Here is a 21,256-nt window from a genome sequence, read left to right as displayed (position 1 = left end):
AAATATCGTTTTAATATTTAGAATGAATGGAATAAATCAAATTTAATTAGGCTGCATTTCGGGAGACATTTTTTTCTATAAATTCTTCACGTATCTTCTTAAACAACGAATAATCTCATACTTCAGTTGATACTTTTGATGAGCATGCTTGAAAAAACGCGCATGATTAAAAGACTTTGCTGATTGATCGATGATGGAAACAAAATGAGCGAGCGGTCGACCTTCTCTTTTTTTCTCAACGACACGATTTACGCTTCCAAATGGAGACACAAAGACGCGACGAGGAAGGCGACGAGATACATTCCACGGCGGAGTGTCGGTCGGACTAATTACCGGACGTTGTGCCACTTATTCCATCGAGGACCGAAATCGTAATAAATTCTCTCCACGGTGGCACTCTCGTCTGTCCGCGGTCGTTAAGCGGTAATCGCGGTAGTCGGATAGATACGCGTGTCTTCGTCGCCGAATAGCCGCCGCTAAATGAACCATGAAACGATTACGCGACTACCAGCCTCACGACAATACGATAGCTAGGCGTCCGGTATAATTCACTGTTTCGAGAACGGGAGTCGGAAATTTCGGCTCTCAAAGCAGTGGCTAATGTCAAGGCTTTATGATGAAATCACTTATAACTAGTCAGACGACGCAGGTTGTTAAATCAAGTAGACTCTACAGAAACTTTCGAAAAGCAACATTCAATTTATTTTTTTGTGGTAAAGAGTAGAGTCCAAAACGTATTTTAACATTATGCAGTATTTCATTCTTTGAGCTTCAAAATTTAAATTTGCTCAGAAGTATATTTTGGAGTTGTTAATTTTTCATTGCGCGATGCAAAAAAAATGAAATACATATACATGTTAAGATTATACATTTATAATGAAATATATAACAAAATATTTAGCTTTTTTATAATTGTACAAATTTTATGAATCTTAGATTGAAAGAAAATAGTTCTCTAGAACGTGTGTGGTTCTCAATTTGACCAAACTTGATTAATTTGATTAATTCAATTCTCCAATTCTCAGAAAAAATGTTTCATTGGATTGCGACTGCTTTAAAATTCATTTGTGACTATTTTTTAAATATATGTTTCAAAAGAAAAATGCAAAACTGCTGTCGAAAACGCTCGACGACATTAAAAATTACAAGATATTCGTACATTTAGTATGCCTGCGTTTCACGTCGGCCGGACGATCGACTCGGTCCACGACCGGCAATTTAGCGCGCTGCCATTACTCTTCGCACGTCCCTTCGGCAAACGGGACAGAGTCTAATTGCGTCGAGCTGTAGAAAAAAAATTGACGTCGCTCGTTAAGCGTCTCCGGAGCCCGAGGCCCCTCGAATCCCCCCGTCAGCTCATGCTGATCGCTCGCGCTTCTTCGACAGGGTTGGAAAGGCGCGTTTCCCACGCGTCTCGATAAATAGCACCGACAACCATTCTCTCTTTCGTCTCGTAACATTTCCGTACAATAGAATACTCGAAAGTATTGGCAAACAAGACGGCTTTGTAAATGAAAATGGAAAATTTACGCACAAATTTATTAATTCTTCGATTAGTAGAAAATAAATTCCGTGTGCGAATAAAAAGAGTAAGAGGCACAGCTGCTGTTGCTTTACTTGGATTTATATAGTATGTCTGTTGCTTTCAAACAATTGCCGCAGGAGCATTTGCTGAACAGTAGCTAATTACGACCTGTAACGCGTGCATTCTCTATTAGCATATACGCCCATTCACGCATATGCATGTGTACGTGCGCCACGCGTCTTTCTCTCTCTGCAAATCTATTAAACCACATGTACAAGCTATTAAAATAAATTGGAAGCACACGTAAGAATGTAATACTTGATAATTACGCATTCATGAGAATGTCTAGAGGCTACATTGATCAAATCGCCGATAATCGTTGATAAATTTTCCATTAATAAAAAACTCGTTAAAGTTGCAATGTAAAATGTCGATGTGCACAATTGCGTCGCGCAAGAATGACGAAACGCGCAATACGTTATTTAAGAAAACGGCGAGTCGGGCGACTCGATCGGTGGAAACCCGTAATATATCTCGCTGGCGGCTCGCGTGTCGAAAGGATCCCATGAGCGAGAAGTCCCGCGCACCGCACGTAATATCGCGAAAGGTCGCGAAGCGTGCGTGCGCCGTGCCTTTTTCCGACGAATCTGTCCGCGCTAACGAATAGGAGAACCACGCCCTGCGTGGTCGGAGAGATACACCTGCGCCGCAGCAGCTCGTTATAGACAAACGCCGAACCGGGCCCCGCGGGGCCTTCCACGTAGGCGGCCGCACGATGGATATGGATATCGGGTCCGTTTGTAGCGCGCGATGCCTCTCCGTTCACTTCCCGTCGAACATGCCGATTCGTTAAGTATCGTCGTCGCGCTTTTTACGACATCGCGTGCCGACGACACGTATTTTGATCGTGAAATGTGAATCTTGAGCGTCTACTTTAAAAAGGTATTATTCAAATTACGTCAACTCAAATACGTCAATCAAATACGTCAATCAAGAAACTTCCATTTGAACTTATCAACATTACAATGATGAAGGCAAAAGATTAATAATATTAAATCTGCACTTGATTAACATTTCTGTATAACGTAAGAGAAATGCTTGCAAATTTAATTAACGTAGTAAAGAGTTAAACGGATTACAAGATAAGCATAGATAATATTATTATGCGATAATTCTCTCATCGGCAAAGTTGCACCAATAACTGGAATTAAACAGTCCATATCTGGCAGATCTGGGTGGAAAGATATTGGCGGATAGTTACGCAAAGGATATTTCGAACTATCGGAGTTATACGGTTATTTCTTGCTCTTAAGCGTCTGCCCACTTTTTACCTCGAATGGTGATATATTACGACAAGCTCCACGTTGAATGATAATGGGCGTTGAACCTGCATAGAGGTTAACGACAACGAGGCGCTATTATTGTTCTCCATACGCGCGCGGCCGAACGCGGATGTGGTCTTCGTATATGCTCGCGAGTGAAAATAACACGGGAAACCTTCTATTCGCAACGGCCGAATTGTCAGCAACGATATACTCGATATCTCCCGTTAGAATCGCGGTAGATCGGCGAGCTCGCTTATCCGCCAGCCGGTGTTCCGGCGGCGGAGATTAGGAAATTAATCGCGAGCGGGAGAAGTCGCGAAGTTAATGAGGGAAAGCGTCATTAACCGGCTATCGTCGACCCCGTTAGAGCTCGAACACGCCCAGACCTTTCCTCCACGCCGTCGTCCGGCCACGCCAGGTGCTTTATTACGCTAAATACCATCGATTCGAAGAACGCGAGAGCCAAGTGCATTTGATTAAACTCACTACATGATCCTCGGGCATCGTATCGATATCCTAGTAACAATACGCGTGTGATATCGTGCGCCTGTCCGATATGTGCACCGACGCGAAGTAGGTGAGTGTTTTTAGATCGCATATCGCGAGTAGCTTCGATCGTCCGCCCGCGGATTAAACCGTTTCATAATTTTCCGGGCGCGCGACGGCGGGGGGGATACCGGGCAGAGCTTCATTAAAAGCCCCATCGCCCAATTAGCGCAGCTCGCGAAATGATAGCGCGGCTAGTTTTGTAAGAAGTCGTATCGATTCTCCCGGCTTTGCCGCAATCATCATTATCTTTGCGATAACTGATATTTGGGACATTACTCTCGGGTGGAGAGATGCGTAACGAGTAAATTGTATCTACCAATATGGATGTAATTTTGAGATTATACGATAAATAGTAAAAATCTCCAGAGATTTTTGTAATTACAAAGCTAAGAAAAAATTCATGAACGTGATTTCAGAGCATGATGTATACGCGGGACACTGTAAATGAGGTTTTTTGCGACAGAAGAACTTTGCAAAGAAAAAAAAATTAAATTACAAATTTTAATATTTTATCGGAACATATAATTTATTTAATTAGCTTGACATTTATGTGATCGAGAACAATTGTTAATTTATTCCTGTAGTGCTTTTTTTATTGATATTATAAGCATGAGATTAATTGAAACATACTAACGCGCGATCCGATAAGCGATGACGTCACTCGAGAATATCTCATGAAGTAACGGGAAACAGAAGGAATCGGTCCCTCGTCTGATTTTTAAGCCGTTGCCGCCCTCTTTCTTATGACAGGCTGCGTCAAGTGGCGTGTCCCGAAAGCGCAAACGTTTCGATAGCCCAATAAAAGTTTACAAACTCCCGTCCGCGCTCTCTTCGAGCACCATCGATACTCGAATGGAATTGACTCGGAGGGACTCTTCCGGAAGAAAGTGCCGGGCAATAAAGAAGGATCCAGGACCCTCGTCCGAAAAAGTACAGAGGCAAATATAAACTCGTTCTCGAGACTCGCTATCGAGAATGTCGTCATCGCGGTTTCGTTCGCACGATTGCCAATGATTATGTTAATATGCGGCAGCACCGCGTGTCTCTCATCGCTACGAACGCTGTTGCAATTTGCGTCATCAAGATTTTCCGCCGGATGCTTAAATGACTATACAAGGTGTCCTTCGTTTTTCAAGTGCTTCGGTTAATTCAAGATCGTGCTGGAATGAAAATTTGATTTAATTTAAAACAAAAAATTAATACTCAACTTTAAATATCTTTATATGTAAAATTAAAATTCTGTCAAAATATAAAGTTCATTCGAATGAGGCCTTTTTATTTTTTTAAACTTTCAGATTTTTTACCTTTTATCGGTCGAAGATTGATCGGTAACTCTCTACATTTTTGTTACGGAAAGTTCTATCTCAAACTTATCAAAAAGACATCTTGTATGTAATGTTTGCGACGCAAAAATGAAGAGTATAGATGATGATTCTTTCGCGTCGCACGCGCTTTCCTACTCGCCGTCTTCCGCTTGCGTATAATTATTATCATCTGGAACACGAGGAGGCCGAAGGACTTCGTTCGAGGAGACACAACGACATCTCGACTTTGCGGCCTTCATCGCGCTTTTTTTTCTGCCGATTACATGCCAATTATATTAACAACTCACAGCAGATCTAATCACGCTCGTGAGAAAAAATGTAATGTATGCATCCGCGATTTCCGTCTCTAAATTGGTTTTTATTTAATGCCTTTTTTTATCTAATTAAGATATTGTTTTTCTAAAGTACATGGCTTTTATCTTCTAGACACTCTGCCTACGCAACGCGCTCGTTCTTTGATCATCTCTGAAAAGTTTCTACTTTCATTAATTCTTCCTCTTCTTTTTTTGAATTTGTAGCATCGCTATGCTAACATTTACATATATAATATTTTCTTACGGAACTCATTCAGTCTCAATCTGAGAGCGCATCTTTCGTTTTCTCTCGTGAATTCTTTCCCATCACAACGTGATATAAACGTTGGGACGTCAATACGGGTATTACCGTATCCGCCGATTTGTGCACGCAGTTTCTCGCGCAAAAAAATCGAAAAGAATGAAAAAGGGGGGGAGGGAGCATAAAACGAGCCGTCCTCCGACGGGCCGCGCCGGATCGTAGGGCCGACGCGAAACAATGAACTCTGTAATTTTCTCGAGCGACGACGTTCCGAGCGAGACCCTTTTCACGCGCCACCATAGCCCTGGGCTTCCAGTTTTCTACCCAGATGAAGGCTTCCACGTCGATCACGATGGGAATTGAGCGATCAAGTCGCGATCCAGTCGTCAATCCCGTGGAACGATCGACTAGACGAAACATGTCCGTGCGATTGCGATCGCAGACTCGACAAGTTCACTTCAGTTGACTATATTTTTCTTTATATCTTTTATTTTAGTTCTTTGAAAAGACGTTCGTCAATGGCGATTTTATCAAATTTTTTTATAAGTTATTTTATATCAATATTTTACAATATTATAAGTTTATTCAGTTATTACATTTTTTTAATAACCTGAAAGTTACTAAAATACGGTATTTATTGTTGTTAAAATTACGTGAGATAATATATTAAAGTTTTCAAATACCGGCGAAAAAAATTGTCTTTACAGTATAATAAAATAAATGCCAAGCTTTTTTTTATTTTCTATAGGCCAGTATATTTCAAATATCGTCCTTCCGTTAATCAATATGTCGATCGACGGATGAGCACCTGCGTCGAACGTCCTATGAAAGCTTCGGGCGTCGTATAATGAATTGCGTTCGTCCGCGATGTGTGCCGTTGGTATTACGTCAATAAATCTATTCGGAAAATCCACCTCTTTTTAATTCGTTAAAATCGTTCGCGAATCGCACTCGTCGATCGCTCGGTCCGCCTGTTATCGCATTCTCGTTTCGTCGACCTTCGTATAATTGATTCTATTCGGTACCACGGTCGAGAACACGGGAGTGAATCTAGCTAGATATCTGCAAATAATCATGTATTCAATTTGCATCGACGAAATAGTGACGTTCTATTAAATGATATCAAGGTTTTATTCCCATCTGAAATTTTTCTTTTACAAAAGGAGAACATTTCAAAAGTTATACGTATGAAATTTTTTAAGTGATCAATTTAAGCATACATAGTATAAATCTAATAGAATAAATGGAGATTTTAACATGTTATATTTGTTTCGGCAAAATATGTCAGTTGCGATATAATAAATCTTTCAAAATAGTATCGATAACCGCGAAAAGTTTATTTAATTTTTTTACAACTAGGAAAATACTGTTCAAATATTTAATAAATTGTAATCTGCCAAACACTGAAGAATTAGTTGAATTCCGGACACCAACTATCACGAGTCGGAGGCTTGCGTTCCAAACGACACGCCCTTATTATGTAATGCACGCAGCTCCCGCTAAATTAATTTCACGCGGCTGTCGACGCTAAATAACGCGATGCACGCGCGGCGCGGAGCCCTGCAATTACTTAACAAATTTATGGAAACCGTGCGTTTGAAAGACTGGTCGCCTCTCTCCGATGCCGGGCTCGGCGATCCGATCGGGCGACACAACGGCTGCGTTCTCTTTCTCGCGCGAGTCGAGTTTCCGCGAATCATGTCGCGCGCTCTGTAATTACGGCAGTATATCATAAACATGAATATTTACCATCGTACACATTGTGCACGGCAAATTAATTGCATCCGCCCGCCGCGTGTGTTAGCGTGTTATCTCGCCGGCGAATCGATCCTAATTTATGAAAACTGTTTGAACTTCCTTGTGACGGTCCCATCGCGCGATGCCTCCTCGAATCGTTTCTCCTGCGCCTTGCCTTGTCTTTCGTTACCACGCTTCCTTTTTCTTTGTCGAACATTTCCGCGAATCGATTCATACGGCCCCGGGAGCGATTCCGGTCGCGTCGACGACGATCCGCTGCGCCGTTAATCAGCGGTTAACGACGGTCGCGTTATCGCTTTTAAGTACACGCTTGTCGCCGCGGCGGCATGGTGTTTTATGTAAATGCCGTGTAATCGAGGACACGAACCGGCAATAACTTCATTACCCCGTGGACTAATTACGGGAAATTAGCGCGGGACTAATTGCGCCCCGCCGACATCCGATCGAGATTTAATCGACGAAAAGCGTATTGAGATGCCGCTTGCGTGGCGACGATGGAAGAAATAAAAAGACGTGCACGAAAGAGAGGGTCCGCTTTCTCGACGCGCGTCATTACGAGCCTGTGACCGTCGATTCATCGCGGCTGTTGAAGGTTTAGTTTCGAGGAATTGAAAAGAGCCCCTCGGCTCGGTAATTAGCAAGGAGCCACCTTGCACTTTCTCCCGCGGCATCCGTAGATCGTCCCGATAACGTCAAGTATTCGTCAACGTTGAGGACTCAGGAAGAAATATCGGAATATACTTATCGCGCGTCGTCGATCGCGAATTAAAACACCAGCTGACAGCGCCTCGTATAGTCATTCGAATTAATTTGCTCGCTTGTCACAGGTACAAATTTCTTTCATGAGAAGCTCGTTTCTAAAGATGCATCTTACTTTTAATCTCGCGTGCGTCGCAAGAACTTTTTATTCTGCTTCAAACCAGATTTTATCATGCGCTCTGAATATCTTTTAAATTATTAATTTTTAAATATATGATTTTATAACAAAGTGCGATGTGCGACTTAAAGTAGAAGAAAAATCTTGAGAAATTTTTATTTATATGCTTCGCACAAAAGATAATTTAAGATAAAATTTTTAAATTATTTAAAAGACAAAATTCTGTCGATCGGACAATAACACGAAAGCCAGTAAAATAAGTAAAGCAAGAATTGATAATTGAAGAAAAAATTGATTAGAACAATTTTATGATACTTTTAGAAAATGCATAAGAAATTAGTTTGCATAGCATTCTTCGCTCTTGAAAATATCAATACGTATCGATACGTTGCATTGAGTAACAGGCGAGGAAGAGAAAAGTGCATAGCGGTATGTACACGGATTGCAACAGGGCTGCGCGCATCTCGAACTACACAAGCGCGAGTCGTGTGCATCGACGCGGAGTCACGACCTACTAATGAATGATTATGCTACAATTTGCCCCGGGACGGCAGCTATCGCAATTTATTAAATTACAGTGATCCGTGCCCCGGCCGCCGGGATCCGGTAGTCGCGCGCGTCGCGGTTCGCGAGGATCATTTCCACCCGTCGATTTTCGATTTCGATTACACGAGACTTCGAGAGCGTGCGCTCGGCCACCGATGCGAGACCGCGAGGAGCGAGCGATAACAATGGCATTCGCGACGAATGCGAAATGCCAGTCGTGGCTCTGTGCAATTTGCGATTACCTCGCCCATTCGAGAAAATAAATCTATTCATTCAGTTATCAAAGATTTCACACGAATCTTTTGTTCCCCGGCGATCGAGCGACTGAGAATATTTCTTATTATTAAATTTTCATTATTAATCTTGCGCGAGTATCAACTGTACAGCACTGATGAATGTTTTACAACACTGTGTAAACGTTGTTTTTTTCTTTCTTTAATGCGAATTTAATCTTTTCTCGGGTAGCGTGTCATTCTGAATCATTGCAAGTGTCTTCTCAAGTGTGTATTTTTAGAGAAATCAGAAAATTATTGGCATTTTTCAGTAAGCTATTATCGCCTGAGCGAATGAAATGGTTAATAGAAGTTTAATAAGAATCTTGTATAATCACTCATTTCGTATAGTGTTAAACATAATGATAATGACTTTGTAAGTATTAATATCGAGAGAAGCCAGATATTGGTGAGACGTCGCAGAAATCTCAAGCAACATCATTAATAAAACCGATCCGCTTCTTTGCAAACCACTAATTATACTGCGAGCCGCTAATTGCTGAACATCTGTATAATAATACACATTTATTTTATTGATCTCAAACGAGATTACGCGGTTTAAATAGATTACCGAGCAGATGCAAGGGAGTTAAGATCCAGGACCGTCATTTACATGTTTTAGTGCTCTTTGAATGGAATATTTGAAATTCCATCGTTTTTCTCATAATTGGATACCGCAATCTTTTTAGTCAAGAAAATATTTTAAATAATTATACTACTATATAAAAGTATAGAAAGATGTAGCTTCCACAAAATTCTAATTTTGTAAAATCTATAAAAATTGACTAAAAATGATTTAAAAATTCCGTCTTAAAACTTAATTAATCAGAAATGTATAAAGAAATATATACATTATGAATGTATCGAATATAACGTAACATACCCGTCGGCGACGGATTGCGCTCAAAATGATCGAATATTATTTCAAAGCGATCTTTGACTAACATCCCAAACGCGAGATTCCGCTCGGGGATATTAATTCGCAACGAGAAATCGATAATAATTAGTCGAGGAACGGAGTGATTGCGAATGGACGAAGAGAAAAGAAAAAAACGGGAGATCGTCGTCTGACGAGCTCCCTGATGAGAAAGAGAGGTGAGAGGACACAGCAGGACGATGAAGCGGGAGAAGAGAATAAATGCGAAGCGGTGCGAGAAGGAGCGCGGGCGAATCGCATTATCGGTGGTATTTACGGGAATTCGCGACGGAATCGTTGCGTGTCCGGTGCCGATGCGGCCATAAACAACGAGGCCATTAATTTAGCCGCGAAGAATGCCCAATATCCTTCGGGAAGCCTCGGCGGCGATGCACCGATAGGCAGCTAACGCGCGGATAAAATAAGCTTAGGGGCGTGAAATTGGCAGTAATTTTACAAGCCATAACGATCTACTAAATCTGTAAAATAATTAAGGGCGCAGATGTTCCTCCTGGACTACCATCCTTCTCCTTCGTTTCTCCCTAAGCTCATCGGGTTCTCCTAACCGCCGCATCACAGATCTTTCTGCTAGCCCTCTTAGAGTACTTTTAGCAAGCCCGTTGATATTTTCAGCATGTGAATGATGTGTGTGAACGGACAACACTTCGATCGATAAGAAACAACGAATATTTTTTGCGTGTACAAAAAAAGAAGAGAGAAAAATCTGTACAACCGATGCGATTTTTTGAAATCACCTTTGCGTGCTCTCGGCGCGTAAAATCCGCGCGAATCCACTGGAGTGAAAACTGCAAGCACGCGGAATTAAAATTGCGAATTACCGCGACGGATCGCGCGTGCGTGCCCGTCCGGTAAAATAAGATACGAATTTATACAACGCGCGGCTTTTAGTTCGGTAACAATTTCTTACGCTTACCGGGGCGATTTATGTGCGTATTACATTTTGAACGGCGCGCGCACTCACTTGTATTTCAAATTTCGGGGTGAAAGCGGGACTTAAGTATAAGAGGAGCCGCGTTCCCAGCCGAAACGAGCAACTATACATTAATTCCGGCTTTATTAAATTTATTGCAACGCCGTAATTCGAGGGGCCCCCGACGCCCCCGCCCCCGGGGGGCGGCCCGCCCGCCTCTTATCAGCGCGCGACGCGCGCTCCCCTTTTGCGAAATCTTTACATCGCGACGCCTTGGGTTACTGTCCATGATGAGATGGTGTGTACACCGTTCGGCATACGTGACACCATTAATGATACGGCCGAAGCTGACTGAGAGCGCAAAGTTACGGCTCGATCGGCGTGTGCTGGAAGCCGCCAGAGAGACCACCTCGAGAGCCGGAAGGATCGATGCTTCCAGCGTTACCATACGTCCTCATTATCTCGCGCCTGTTTCGCTTAAGACATAAATTTTACGTGCAAATAAATTTTCGTCAGAAAGGAATTTGCAGACGGAAATTCAAAAATTAACCAAAGATATTTGAAAATAAATTTAAAAATAATGATTTTTACAAAGTGAAAAAATTGATTCTTGAATTGGGATTATTCTGTGCTATTTTTTTATTTGGTGCATGTTTTCATAGAAGGCATAAAACTTAAGCCTAAAAAAAACTTGGTGGCAATCAAGAAAGGCTTCTGGTGCCGTGGTCTCATCTAATGATGAAACGGAGGACGATGAGGCGCGCGGATCAGAAGGAAAAAGTAAAAACAGACTATCGTTAACGATCCTCGACCACCGCGATGCTATGCTCGCGTTTGTAAAAACGTGAGAAATTTCTCTTGGCGATTAAACTTGCTCGTCGCACATTCAATACTTTTCGCTCGAAATAATATCGGATTGACATATATGCTACAAGTAATCCATTTATTGCTGTCTCGATATCGATTATTTTCTATAGGTCGTGCACGTTCGAGCGAGTCATACAACAATTTAAAGGCATTATATATCGGTATTTGTGATAGAAGAAATTTACTTCAAATTGTGTAAAAAGTCTGATAAAAGACATTGAAGGATAAAATTTTTGCAAGAAGCAGCAGTCAATCAACTGTCTCCGACGTCGTTGTCTCGCTCGGCAATCGGTAGAAAGGAAAAAAAAAAGATCGCACCACGCAGAAAGAGCGGAATATAATAAAATCCGGAGCGCCGCGGCGCCACGCAACGCTCCGCGTATCGCTTCTCGGAAATAATTAACTGTCCGCGATAAAGTGTCTTAGGTTAATGAAACATCCTTTTGTGCGCGCCATGAAGGGACGCCTTCATAAGCAGGCGGCGACATCCAACACACCACGGCAAATGACTTATTAGCAAAGTGACTTCGTAGCCGCGCCGCAACGCTCCGACCGCAAAAGAGGACAACAAAATCGGCCGGTTATTAACCGCCGGTTGTCCGTCTTCGGACGACGGCGCGATGACGACTACCGACACGGCGGAGAGCGCTGTCCGATTTGTGCCTGGCATCTGGTAGCCAGTGTACATGTTCAGAGAACACACTGTAAATCCAGGGACGGCGGCCGACGCACGCAAAGCTCAATAAAAACAAATTAGAGAGCGCGAATACTTAGTGGACTTTAATATCGACCGCACGGAAAGCATCATATCGAAAGATGCCTGATCCACGAGAGCATCTTGAGATACTCGATCAAAGATAAAACGAAAATGTTTAACCGTATTAAAAATATCTCAATAAAATAATAAACGTTTGCTGTAATAATTATTTATAAAATTTATCTTTACATGTTACTTTTCAATATTTTTTAAACACAATTTGAAATTATGCTTATAAATTTACGGCGAAAAAAATCATTATAAACGTGAGAAAAATTCGCAATTTTTGTTTTGATCTGTTATGCTATGTAGTTAATTAATAATTCAAAGTTAATTGTTTGCGAAAACTATCTTTTTCATCCTTTTTCCCGTAAAACTTATCTAACAGCAAATCAATTTTCAGAAAAAAATTCGTGATCGAGGACTCGCGGCGGACTAATCGAAGAGACGAGAACCGGCCCTGTGATCGAAGCCAAGTCGGATGGTACCGGTCCGGAACCCATTCAGGTGGTGGATGGCGGTTTACGGTAAGGTCTCCGAGAAGATTGCTTATTAGGGAAGGCGCGGGGCTATGGAATAGAAAGGCCAGTGACAATTTGATAGATTGAGCTTTTTGTCGTCGCGGCTCCGTCGTCGTTAGGGCCCGCACCGATGAAATTATTGCGTTTTTTGTCCGTCACCGGTCGAATAGCTAATAACGAGGCGCATGCCGTCTCATTTTGCGACCGATGGAGCGCGTTACGCCGCGCGAGCTCCCCTTCGGCTCTCGAGGTTGAGGACTTAATGTAAAATAGCTTGTAAATACCGTAATTTTTAAACGTTATATTTTTAGCTTTACGTACTAAATCAGATAACATTATAAAAAACCGTATATATAAATTTTAGGAAAATATTCACGACATATAAAATAAATACATCAAATATATTTCTTAATCCTAAACAATTAAAACATATAGAAAGATTATTTTTCTTGAGATTTTTAGTTTTGATGATTTGTACAGTTCTTTCTACTGAATTTTACGTAATTATATTAAATTTTAATTTTTAAAATTTGTGAAACAAATTATTGGAAATTTTATACGGAATATATGCATTATAGCAAAGTAAAATAGAAAAGAAAATAGAGAAAATAAAGATACCGGAAGAAAATCAATATTGCATTGCTCAAAGTAATCGAAATGTCTTCTCGTTTAATGATAGGCACTGTACGACGTTCAATAAGCATCTCGTAAAGCTCGCTCAACAAATCTTACGGGTATTTTATTAGCGCGTAAATTAAGGCATCCTAGAAAGAAACTTCGCATACGGCAGCTCTAAATGTCGAATCTGCATTTCTTCAGCTCCCATACATGATCTGAAATATACATACGTAGTGTATAATGAATTCATAGGATACTAGTATGCAAAATGCCTTATGTTAAGATAGATCAAATACACAGATTAAATATATCCTAAAAATTACACTCTTTTGATGACATTCTTATTGACGAAAAATTCAATAATATTGTCGCTTGTCGATTGATGTGCAATTGAAGTTTTAAATATCCATATAATATTCCGCTAGGTATAAATTGCTATTTTTATTAAATATACATTTCATACATTTTTGTGTCATAGTAACACAGTACTAATTATTATTAATAATGACTTTGATTTATATTTTAATAATATTCAGTTTTTAATAATAAAATAAAAAAATATATAAGCTAGGTCGATGTTCTTCGAAGATACAAGCAATTCTTAATCTCCGTAACATATGTAAGCGAGCTTCTAATTTCAAGCACACTTATCGTGCAGACTACCATCACATATCTCTCGTATGGAAGAGCATTTACAAGACGAGATCAAAGACACCTCACAATAATGAAATTCATCCTAGAACAGCCTGAAACTGATCCGATAAACCGTCCACGCAAAGCGCTAGTTTAAGCGCGTTTACATCGCGCGAGCGAGAAAAAAAGCGCATTCGTATGAGGTAATCGGCGTATGTGCTATGTATATACTGACGCGTGCGTGCAGTCACTGCGCTCAATTGACGCTCGTGCTAATTTTAGAGCGCACCGCGGCGCCCGCGAGCGAGATTAATCCCGTAGACGCAGTGAATTAAGGCCGATCCGTATCTTAAGGACAGGAGGCCGAGTTTGGTATGAAGGGCACACGACGAGACTGCACTCGCGCGCGAGTTGCGCCAACGATCTAATTAAGCGACCGTGCAATTAGATTTTGCCCCGCGGACGTCCCAGTTTAACAGCCGGTGCGCGTACGCAATATGACAAATCGCGGAAGAACTTGTGAATACTGCTTTATACTTTATATATATTTCGAAATATTCAATCATAAATCACTAATTTTTAAATAGCCTCTTTTTTCGATCAATCAATCTTTGCTTGATTGACACTTCTATTATTTATTCCATAGCTAATTTTTGCACTGAATAACCGATTCTTGAAAAAGGAAAGGTTTTTCAAAATATTTTGAAATGTTCTTTGATTAATTTTGACATTTTATTTTGACGTTATTTCTCAATTAAATTATTAAGACAATTTTCGTATTAATCATCAGCTGTTATCGCAAATTTTGAACCGGTTTCTCACTGTGATCGGTTAACCGGTATTTAATTGGTCTTCTCTCTATTTACTCATTGGTTAATTGTTGCCTTCGGCAAGCAATTATTGAAGAGGAAGCATCTATATATGATGCTTCTAGGTTTAACTTGATGCTTCTAGATTTTACTTATATTAACTAATTATCCATTTAAACCGTTAACAAAACATTCGCGTCGATTCTAACCAAAGATAGAGAACCGGTTTCAGTTTACCGCGGCTGGTTAATCGATATTTAATCGACGTTTCTGCCGTTTTTTTAATTAGCTCGTGCTCTAACATAGAATAAGTATAGGATATTTTTAACATGGCGATATACGAAATATATTTCCACGCTTATTTATCTTGTAAATTTTATTTTATCAATCAGTCGAGTAAAATTTATGAAATTTTTATAACTGTAAAAGCCACAATACTTTGAAAAATCGGTTAGCTGTGGGAAAATCTCGCGATATGTAGAAGAAGCAGTGAGTGGTAGCTCCATTCTCGCGATTTAACTGCATCGATATCTCGCTAAGAGTATCGTATTCGAAACCGCGCCGTAACCCCGCCGCGATAAATTCGTTACTTTCTCAGATAAGATACATTTTTATTCCACTTTCGGGCGCGCGCGTAAATAAAATGTTTCCGGTGCGTGCGTAGTATCTTACATACTGGTTGCATTTAGACGCTCGATTTAACTGAAATGCAAGCACGCATAATAAAGAGTAACTCCCTGGCCTCTCTCATCCAAATGAATATGTATGCCGCTCGTAATAAAAATTGGGAAGAGTATAAAATCTCTCGTAATAACAGCAATTAGAATTGATCTCGGAAGCGAGACCGCTTTCGTCGAACTGCTTTCATCAAAGCACACGCCAAACGTCGTTTTCAGAGAGAAAATAGAACTGTTCTCATTTAGTCATCGTAACCTCGTCATCACGCATGATTCTCGCCTTCTCGTGGCCGATCAATAAATGCGCTCGGTATCCTACGGAGTTAACGAGTTCACAATCTAAACACTGTCGTTATTAACCCTTTCACATTAGTGCTCATCACACTATGTGGTCTAAATCTAATGGAGTTTGTTCGATTGATTGTAAAACATGAAGAATTCCATCGTAATCTTTTATGTCGCAATTTTTTGTCAACTATTGCACAGTTAAATAATGGAAAATACTGTTCGAGCAATACTTGCAATATTCGTAATATACTGCGCCATTTCTATCGGGATCGGAACTGATTCTTCTATCGTAGCAGTTATGTTACCCAAATCGAACGCGCTGGTCGAGGGTTAAGGTTCGCCGCGTGCTTCGAATTTCGACGAGCAACCGCGCGCGCGGAGAGTATCTCTCTTGATCCACCGAAATAAAATCACTGCGCGTTATCGCCGTTAACGATCCGGATAGAATATCGAGGATCGCGTAACCGCGCGCCGATATATACCTCGCGCACGGTCGCAATTTGCAGTAACTGTTTCTCGGAACGAAACAATTTTTTTTCCCAGATACACATTTATTAGCGCGACCGTGCGCATCGATATGGGCGTACAGAAAATACATGTCGAAGTAACGTTTGCGAATAACACTGTACTGCCTTACGACGAGAGACTACAATGAGAATAAATAGGGCAGCGACGCGGCAGCGGATAACTCGTGAGAGAAATAAAATTAGGCTTGAGCGATCACTATTTCCGCACGCGTTGTTCGTAAACGAACGAACGAAGAGAAATAAACTCTCAAATGACACTGTTCGATCTCCTGTGTGAACGCATTTAAGTTAAACTTTAATTTGTTATATCAAAACGATGTGTCTAAAGCATCGACATCCTGTCAAAAAAAATTTTTGAAATTAATACATTTTACGGAAATTTTTAATATTTGAAAATATTGCGAAATTGTTGCATTAAAAATTAATTTCTAAAAAATATTAAAAGTGTCATTAAAAATTTTTAACTTGTAATATGTTTCTTCACGTAAAGCAAATTAAAATTTAAGTTGTATTCAAGTAATTTCTCTTTTCTCTTACATAATTAATTTTTATATCTCTGAACGTCGCATTCGCTCCGCGGGTTTCAACCATGTTTTCGGAGCTAATTAATCTCAGACGAAATTATTTCCGATACGGTACGCATCGTGGCTTACACACACTGTAGGCCAATACAAATTGCCTCCTCCGCCCACTCAGATGCCGTCTTTAATCGCGGCAACCAAATCGATCATTCGCGACTACCCGCAATCCCGCGTGGTAATTAATAATCCGGGCGTCGTGATTTGCGCGACGCACAGATAACAATTGCGGCAAAGGCGGAAAAGGACGTGGAGAGAAGCCACGAAGGATCCCCCCGGCGTAGCGAGGGCAGTATCCGTGAATCCCGGACGCGTGCCTTTATTAAACATTGCATTTAACTGACGCCGGAGAGCGAGGCGCATAGTCGGCGCTAACGAGCGCCACGACAGCGCTCTAACGAGGCGCGCGCCGCCCACGCGGTTTTCAGGCCTCGCCGCAACGGCGACGTCGAACGACTCCCACGGTGCAACACCGACGTGGCGCCGAGTCGGATATTTTTCCGCGAAACGTAATACCGTTGTGACAAAACTGTAAATTGAATATCGATCGGCCGGCGTAAGCCCATAACTCACACGTTCGGTACGTTTCTGTGCCATGTCGCCGGCCGTTAAGCCGCTCGGCCTCGAAAATTGAGTTTCTGCGACTCGGGTGACTGAGTAACGGAACCGTCGATAGGATAACTTCGTGTCAATCGTAGAGTTGGACAGGATAGTTGAGTAGGATAAGGGGCGATAAAAAGAGGAAGTCTTAATAATATAAAGTAACGATGTAGGATAATAAAAAAATCACTGCTTTTATATTTATATTGTTTTAATTGTCTTGATTTAATAATTTTGTATATAATAAAATATATCTTTAACATATATAATCTGTGGACTGCTTCCGCAATAAGCAGATATTTGGAAAAACGAGGAACGATTTGCGTGCGGGTGTACAATTCCTCCTGATTTCGACAACTTTATGACGCTATTTGCTTGAGATCATGACGAAATAAATTATTTTAATTGCAAAAATGTCGAAGGAAATGCTCGGACTTGACAAGACGAATGTCACGTGACATTGATCTATGACGAAGGAGACAAAATCACAGCACGCAGGGAGGTATTTCTGGTTGTTTCGTGCTAGGCACGTATTTCAGACCGGTGTCACCTGCCGACACGCCATCGCAACGAAGTACCGTGTTCGCGGTGGAAATTACATTCCACATCGGCGACAAACACGATCAGATCGATATACGAATGACGATTGACCTCGATCGAAGGCTAATAAAAGCGGCACCGTTCGCGCGCGTGATACAAACATACCCCGTAATTTTATACGAAATTGCCGCTCATTAAACGTTATTACCAGTCCGTGGAACAGTCGTACTTTTCAATTAACCGGCGTTGTTTTTGTCGCGCGGCAAAACTTTGCCCTACATAACAGTCGTACTTTTCAATTAACTGACGTCGTTTTTTGTCACGCGGCAAAACTTTATCCTATATAAATGTCATTATGCGACCATCGTGAGAGTCGTGAGATGCATAAAACGTTGAATTGATCTCTCTTAATGGCGCGACATCGGGATACCGTGATCCGATCATATGCGTTATGGTTTTACGCACTCACGGTTTGTAACGGCATAAACTTGCGGTCGACTATTATCGGACAAGTTAATAACAATCAGTCGAGAATAATCGACGCCATTAACGATATTGTATATTAATTAAAATCGCCAACGAGCAAACGAGTATCGCTTACCGCGCGTGCTATCGGCATTTAACCATTATTGAGTGATTTAATAATCGATTTTAAAATAATTATTAATATAATATGCACTGATCAATTATTGAGATTGTCATTATTATTTCCTTAAATATCAGTTTTTCAAAGTATATTTTTTTATATATTTTTTACCATCAAATTTTTTCTTTCAAAATTTGGATATAAATTTTTGTATTTTATGTGCTCGTTTTTTATTGTTAATATTATATTATTTCTTAATATTGTTAATAATATTTTTTCTTAAGCGCCAGTTTTTGAGATTAATGCTACACACTTTAAGGATATTTATCTGTAAATTTATTTCTAATCTACCATAAGTGTTCAATAATTCGGATTCGGTCACTTGTATATATGATATGTATACTGGCAAGACAACAGCTACGTAATTATTACGGTCTAGTTGACGGGATCAAATCGCGAATGATCAAACGTGTCACTCACCGTGCATATCGTTGGCATCTGTCCATGGACTTTGTTGCTGTTAGAAGGAGGCTCCGGCCCTTTCGGAGCGTCCAGATGCGTTCGAGATGGTAGAGGCGAAGATGTAGGAACGTTGCTCGAATTTGGAACATGACTCGTTGGTAGTGGCGTGCCAAGCGAAAGATCGGGGCGGAAAAACCACGTCGGCCACTGCAACAAGAAATGAGCAATTTTATTTTTAAAGCGTTCGCTTCTCTTGCATGTTTATTGTGAACTAATATATGCATTTTTTCACTATAATTTCGTTGCACTGAATATAAAATTGTTTAAACGTTCTTTTTCGTTCAAAGTGATCACATTTATAATCAATCGATCAATTTTTTTTTCCATACGATGCATGGGGGTTAATTTATAACTGGGATATCTTTTTTTTTGTTGCTTATCGCTTACTGCGACTATATCTTTGACGTGAAGAAATGACGATGTGACGAAACAGCGATCTTATCGGAAATGTCCCAGTGGCGATAAGGTCAGTTAGCCACGCGACCGGAAAAAAAATCCCTCGTATCTGTTACGTGTAGTTTACACGAGATTCATGAATATTTCCTTAAGATTACGTACACATTAGCAAACAGTAGATAATGAACGTTACAGTCAACGTTTAAATTTACCGTTTATGTGATTCATGCTGTTTTAAAATAAAATCTAACCTCGTGCTGTCGCGCGCGCTTATCGTCGAGATATATAAGTTTATTATATTAAACATATCTGAATTTTGTTTGAACTTGTTGTAACGTGTCTGATTCATTTCGTTCCTTGTACAATGTATGAAATGTATATGTTAATTATTTCGCTTGGCATTTAATTCGCGTCTGCACCAACCACATGCGGTCTATGTACACTCACTGAAATATGCAGTCTGACAGACTGACCAAGACATTAAATTTCAATTTCCTGATAACGATCTATAATTAAATAATAAACCGAATTATACGTTAGATACGTTAGAATTGCGGACAAAGATATCAATTTGTGACATGCAAAGATATTTTTCACACGCGATTAGTTTTACAATTCGAAAACATTACTTCAAATGAAGTGATTATATTTCAAATAATTAACAAAATTTGACTTTAAAAAAATTTAATTATGATGAATGAAATATTATTCTACCGCTTGAATCAAGCTTATTATATAAGTATCTAATATTCGGACACAATAGGAAGATTAATAAGCAAGCTCATCTATTTCATCGCTATTGCCGGAGCGATGTGCGCGGGGCTTTAAGGGTTCCGCCGTCATTTCGGCGGATAAAGGTCCCACTGTGAGAGCGGGGCATTGGAGTGTCGCCGCGGCTGAATATGAGCAGCTCCCTAAGATAGATGACATAAGCTCCTGACCCTGTAAGAAGCGCGCACTCGCCGTCGCGCGAGGTCGTCGCGCGTGTGGTCCATTGAAAGTGTTTCTTGCGGAGGAACCGGCCCGCTAAGAGAAGAGGCTCGAGAAAAGAAGAGCCTCTCTCGCTGCTCGCGCGGCGTTCCGTTCACCGCGGTACGTAAGGACTTTTTGATCGTCCTCACCGGGGCTGTGAGGCCGCGACACGAATTCCACGCGATTAATCGCAGCCGCGTGCGCGATTCGATACGCCCGTAGCGTTCTGTAAAAACAGCACCGCTACCAGATTTATCGCAGCGCTGCTTTACCGTGAACTTTTATGGAAATTTCTTTCACACATTCCTTTATCTCCGAATTATCACGAGGATAAATGAGTTAATCTGCAAAATATGTATATGGAACTTTGCGGTTTGCAGCAAATTTCCGGGATAGTCAAATTGACTTATCCGATAACGCGTGTCGGCATAGTGTTTTCCTCAATTGCATTGAACTTCCGTTTATACTGTGGAAAATCTTACGTCACGCCGTTGCTGTAACACACCCGTGTATTTTAGTTATTTTCGTGCCCGAAGTTTCAGCAACGCAGCACCATCAGCCACTATTGGTCACGACGCAATGTGGAAAGTCAGTAACCGGCGGGTGGGACACGGGAGGAAACGATTTCAGGGTGGTCTGGCGAATGTCTCTTGTCGTTGGCTCGCGGGAGTTAACGCCAAAACCGAAATAACAAACTCCTAAAGCCCGTGAGTTAACGCGCTACTTCGCGCCGACGTTTCGACGCTCGTGATATTTTCTGTTTACCGTAACGGCAGTTCGCGCCGC

The 21,256-nt window shown here is 40.9% G+C and overlaps 1 protein-coding gene and 1 long non-coding RNA gene across 5 annotated transcripts in view; one reads left to right on the top strand and one right to left on the bottom strand.

Moving 5' to 3' along the window:
* Nucleotides 1-21,256, bottom strand: part of disco-r (disco-related) — a 378,404-nt gene that overhangs the window by 199,894 nt on the left and 157,254 nt on the right. For all 3 annotated transcript variants that reach the window (XM_067356512.1, XM_067356513.1, XM_012375240.2), the window contains one exon: nucleotides 19,061-19,249. In XM_067356512.1, the coding sequence (XP_067212613.1) occupies nucleotides 19,061-19,249 (189 nt within the window). The remainder of the gene's footprint in view (nucleotides 1-19,060; nucleotides 19,250-21,256) is intronic.
* LOC137000337 (uncharacterized) overlaps nucleotides 1-21,256 on the top strand; it is a 126,324-nt gene that overhangs the window by 33,353 nt on the left and 71,715 nt on the right. For both annotated transcript variants that reach the window (XR_010890595.1, XR_010890596.1), the window contains exon 4: nucleotides 12,607-12,730. This is a non-coding gene — a long non-coding RNA (uncharacterized lncRNA). The remainder of the gene's footprint in view (nucleotides 1-12,606; nucleotides 12,731-21,256) is intronic.

Source organism: Linepithema humile, chromosome 6 (assembly GCF_040581485.1).
Source record: "Linepithema humile isolate Giens D197 chromosome 6, Lhum_UNIL_v1.0, whole genome shotgun sequence".
In the NCBI taxonomy this organism is placed as follows: domain Eukaryota; kingdom Metazoa; phylum Arthropoda; class Insecta; order Hymenoptera; family Formicidae; genus Linepithema; species Linepithema humile.
Note: the sequence above shows the minus strand (reverse complement) of the source record. Positions and strands in the feature narration are given on the sequence as shown.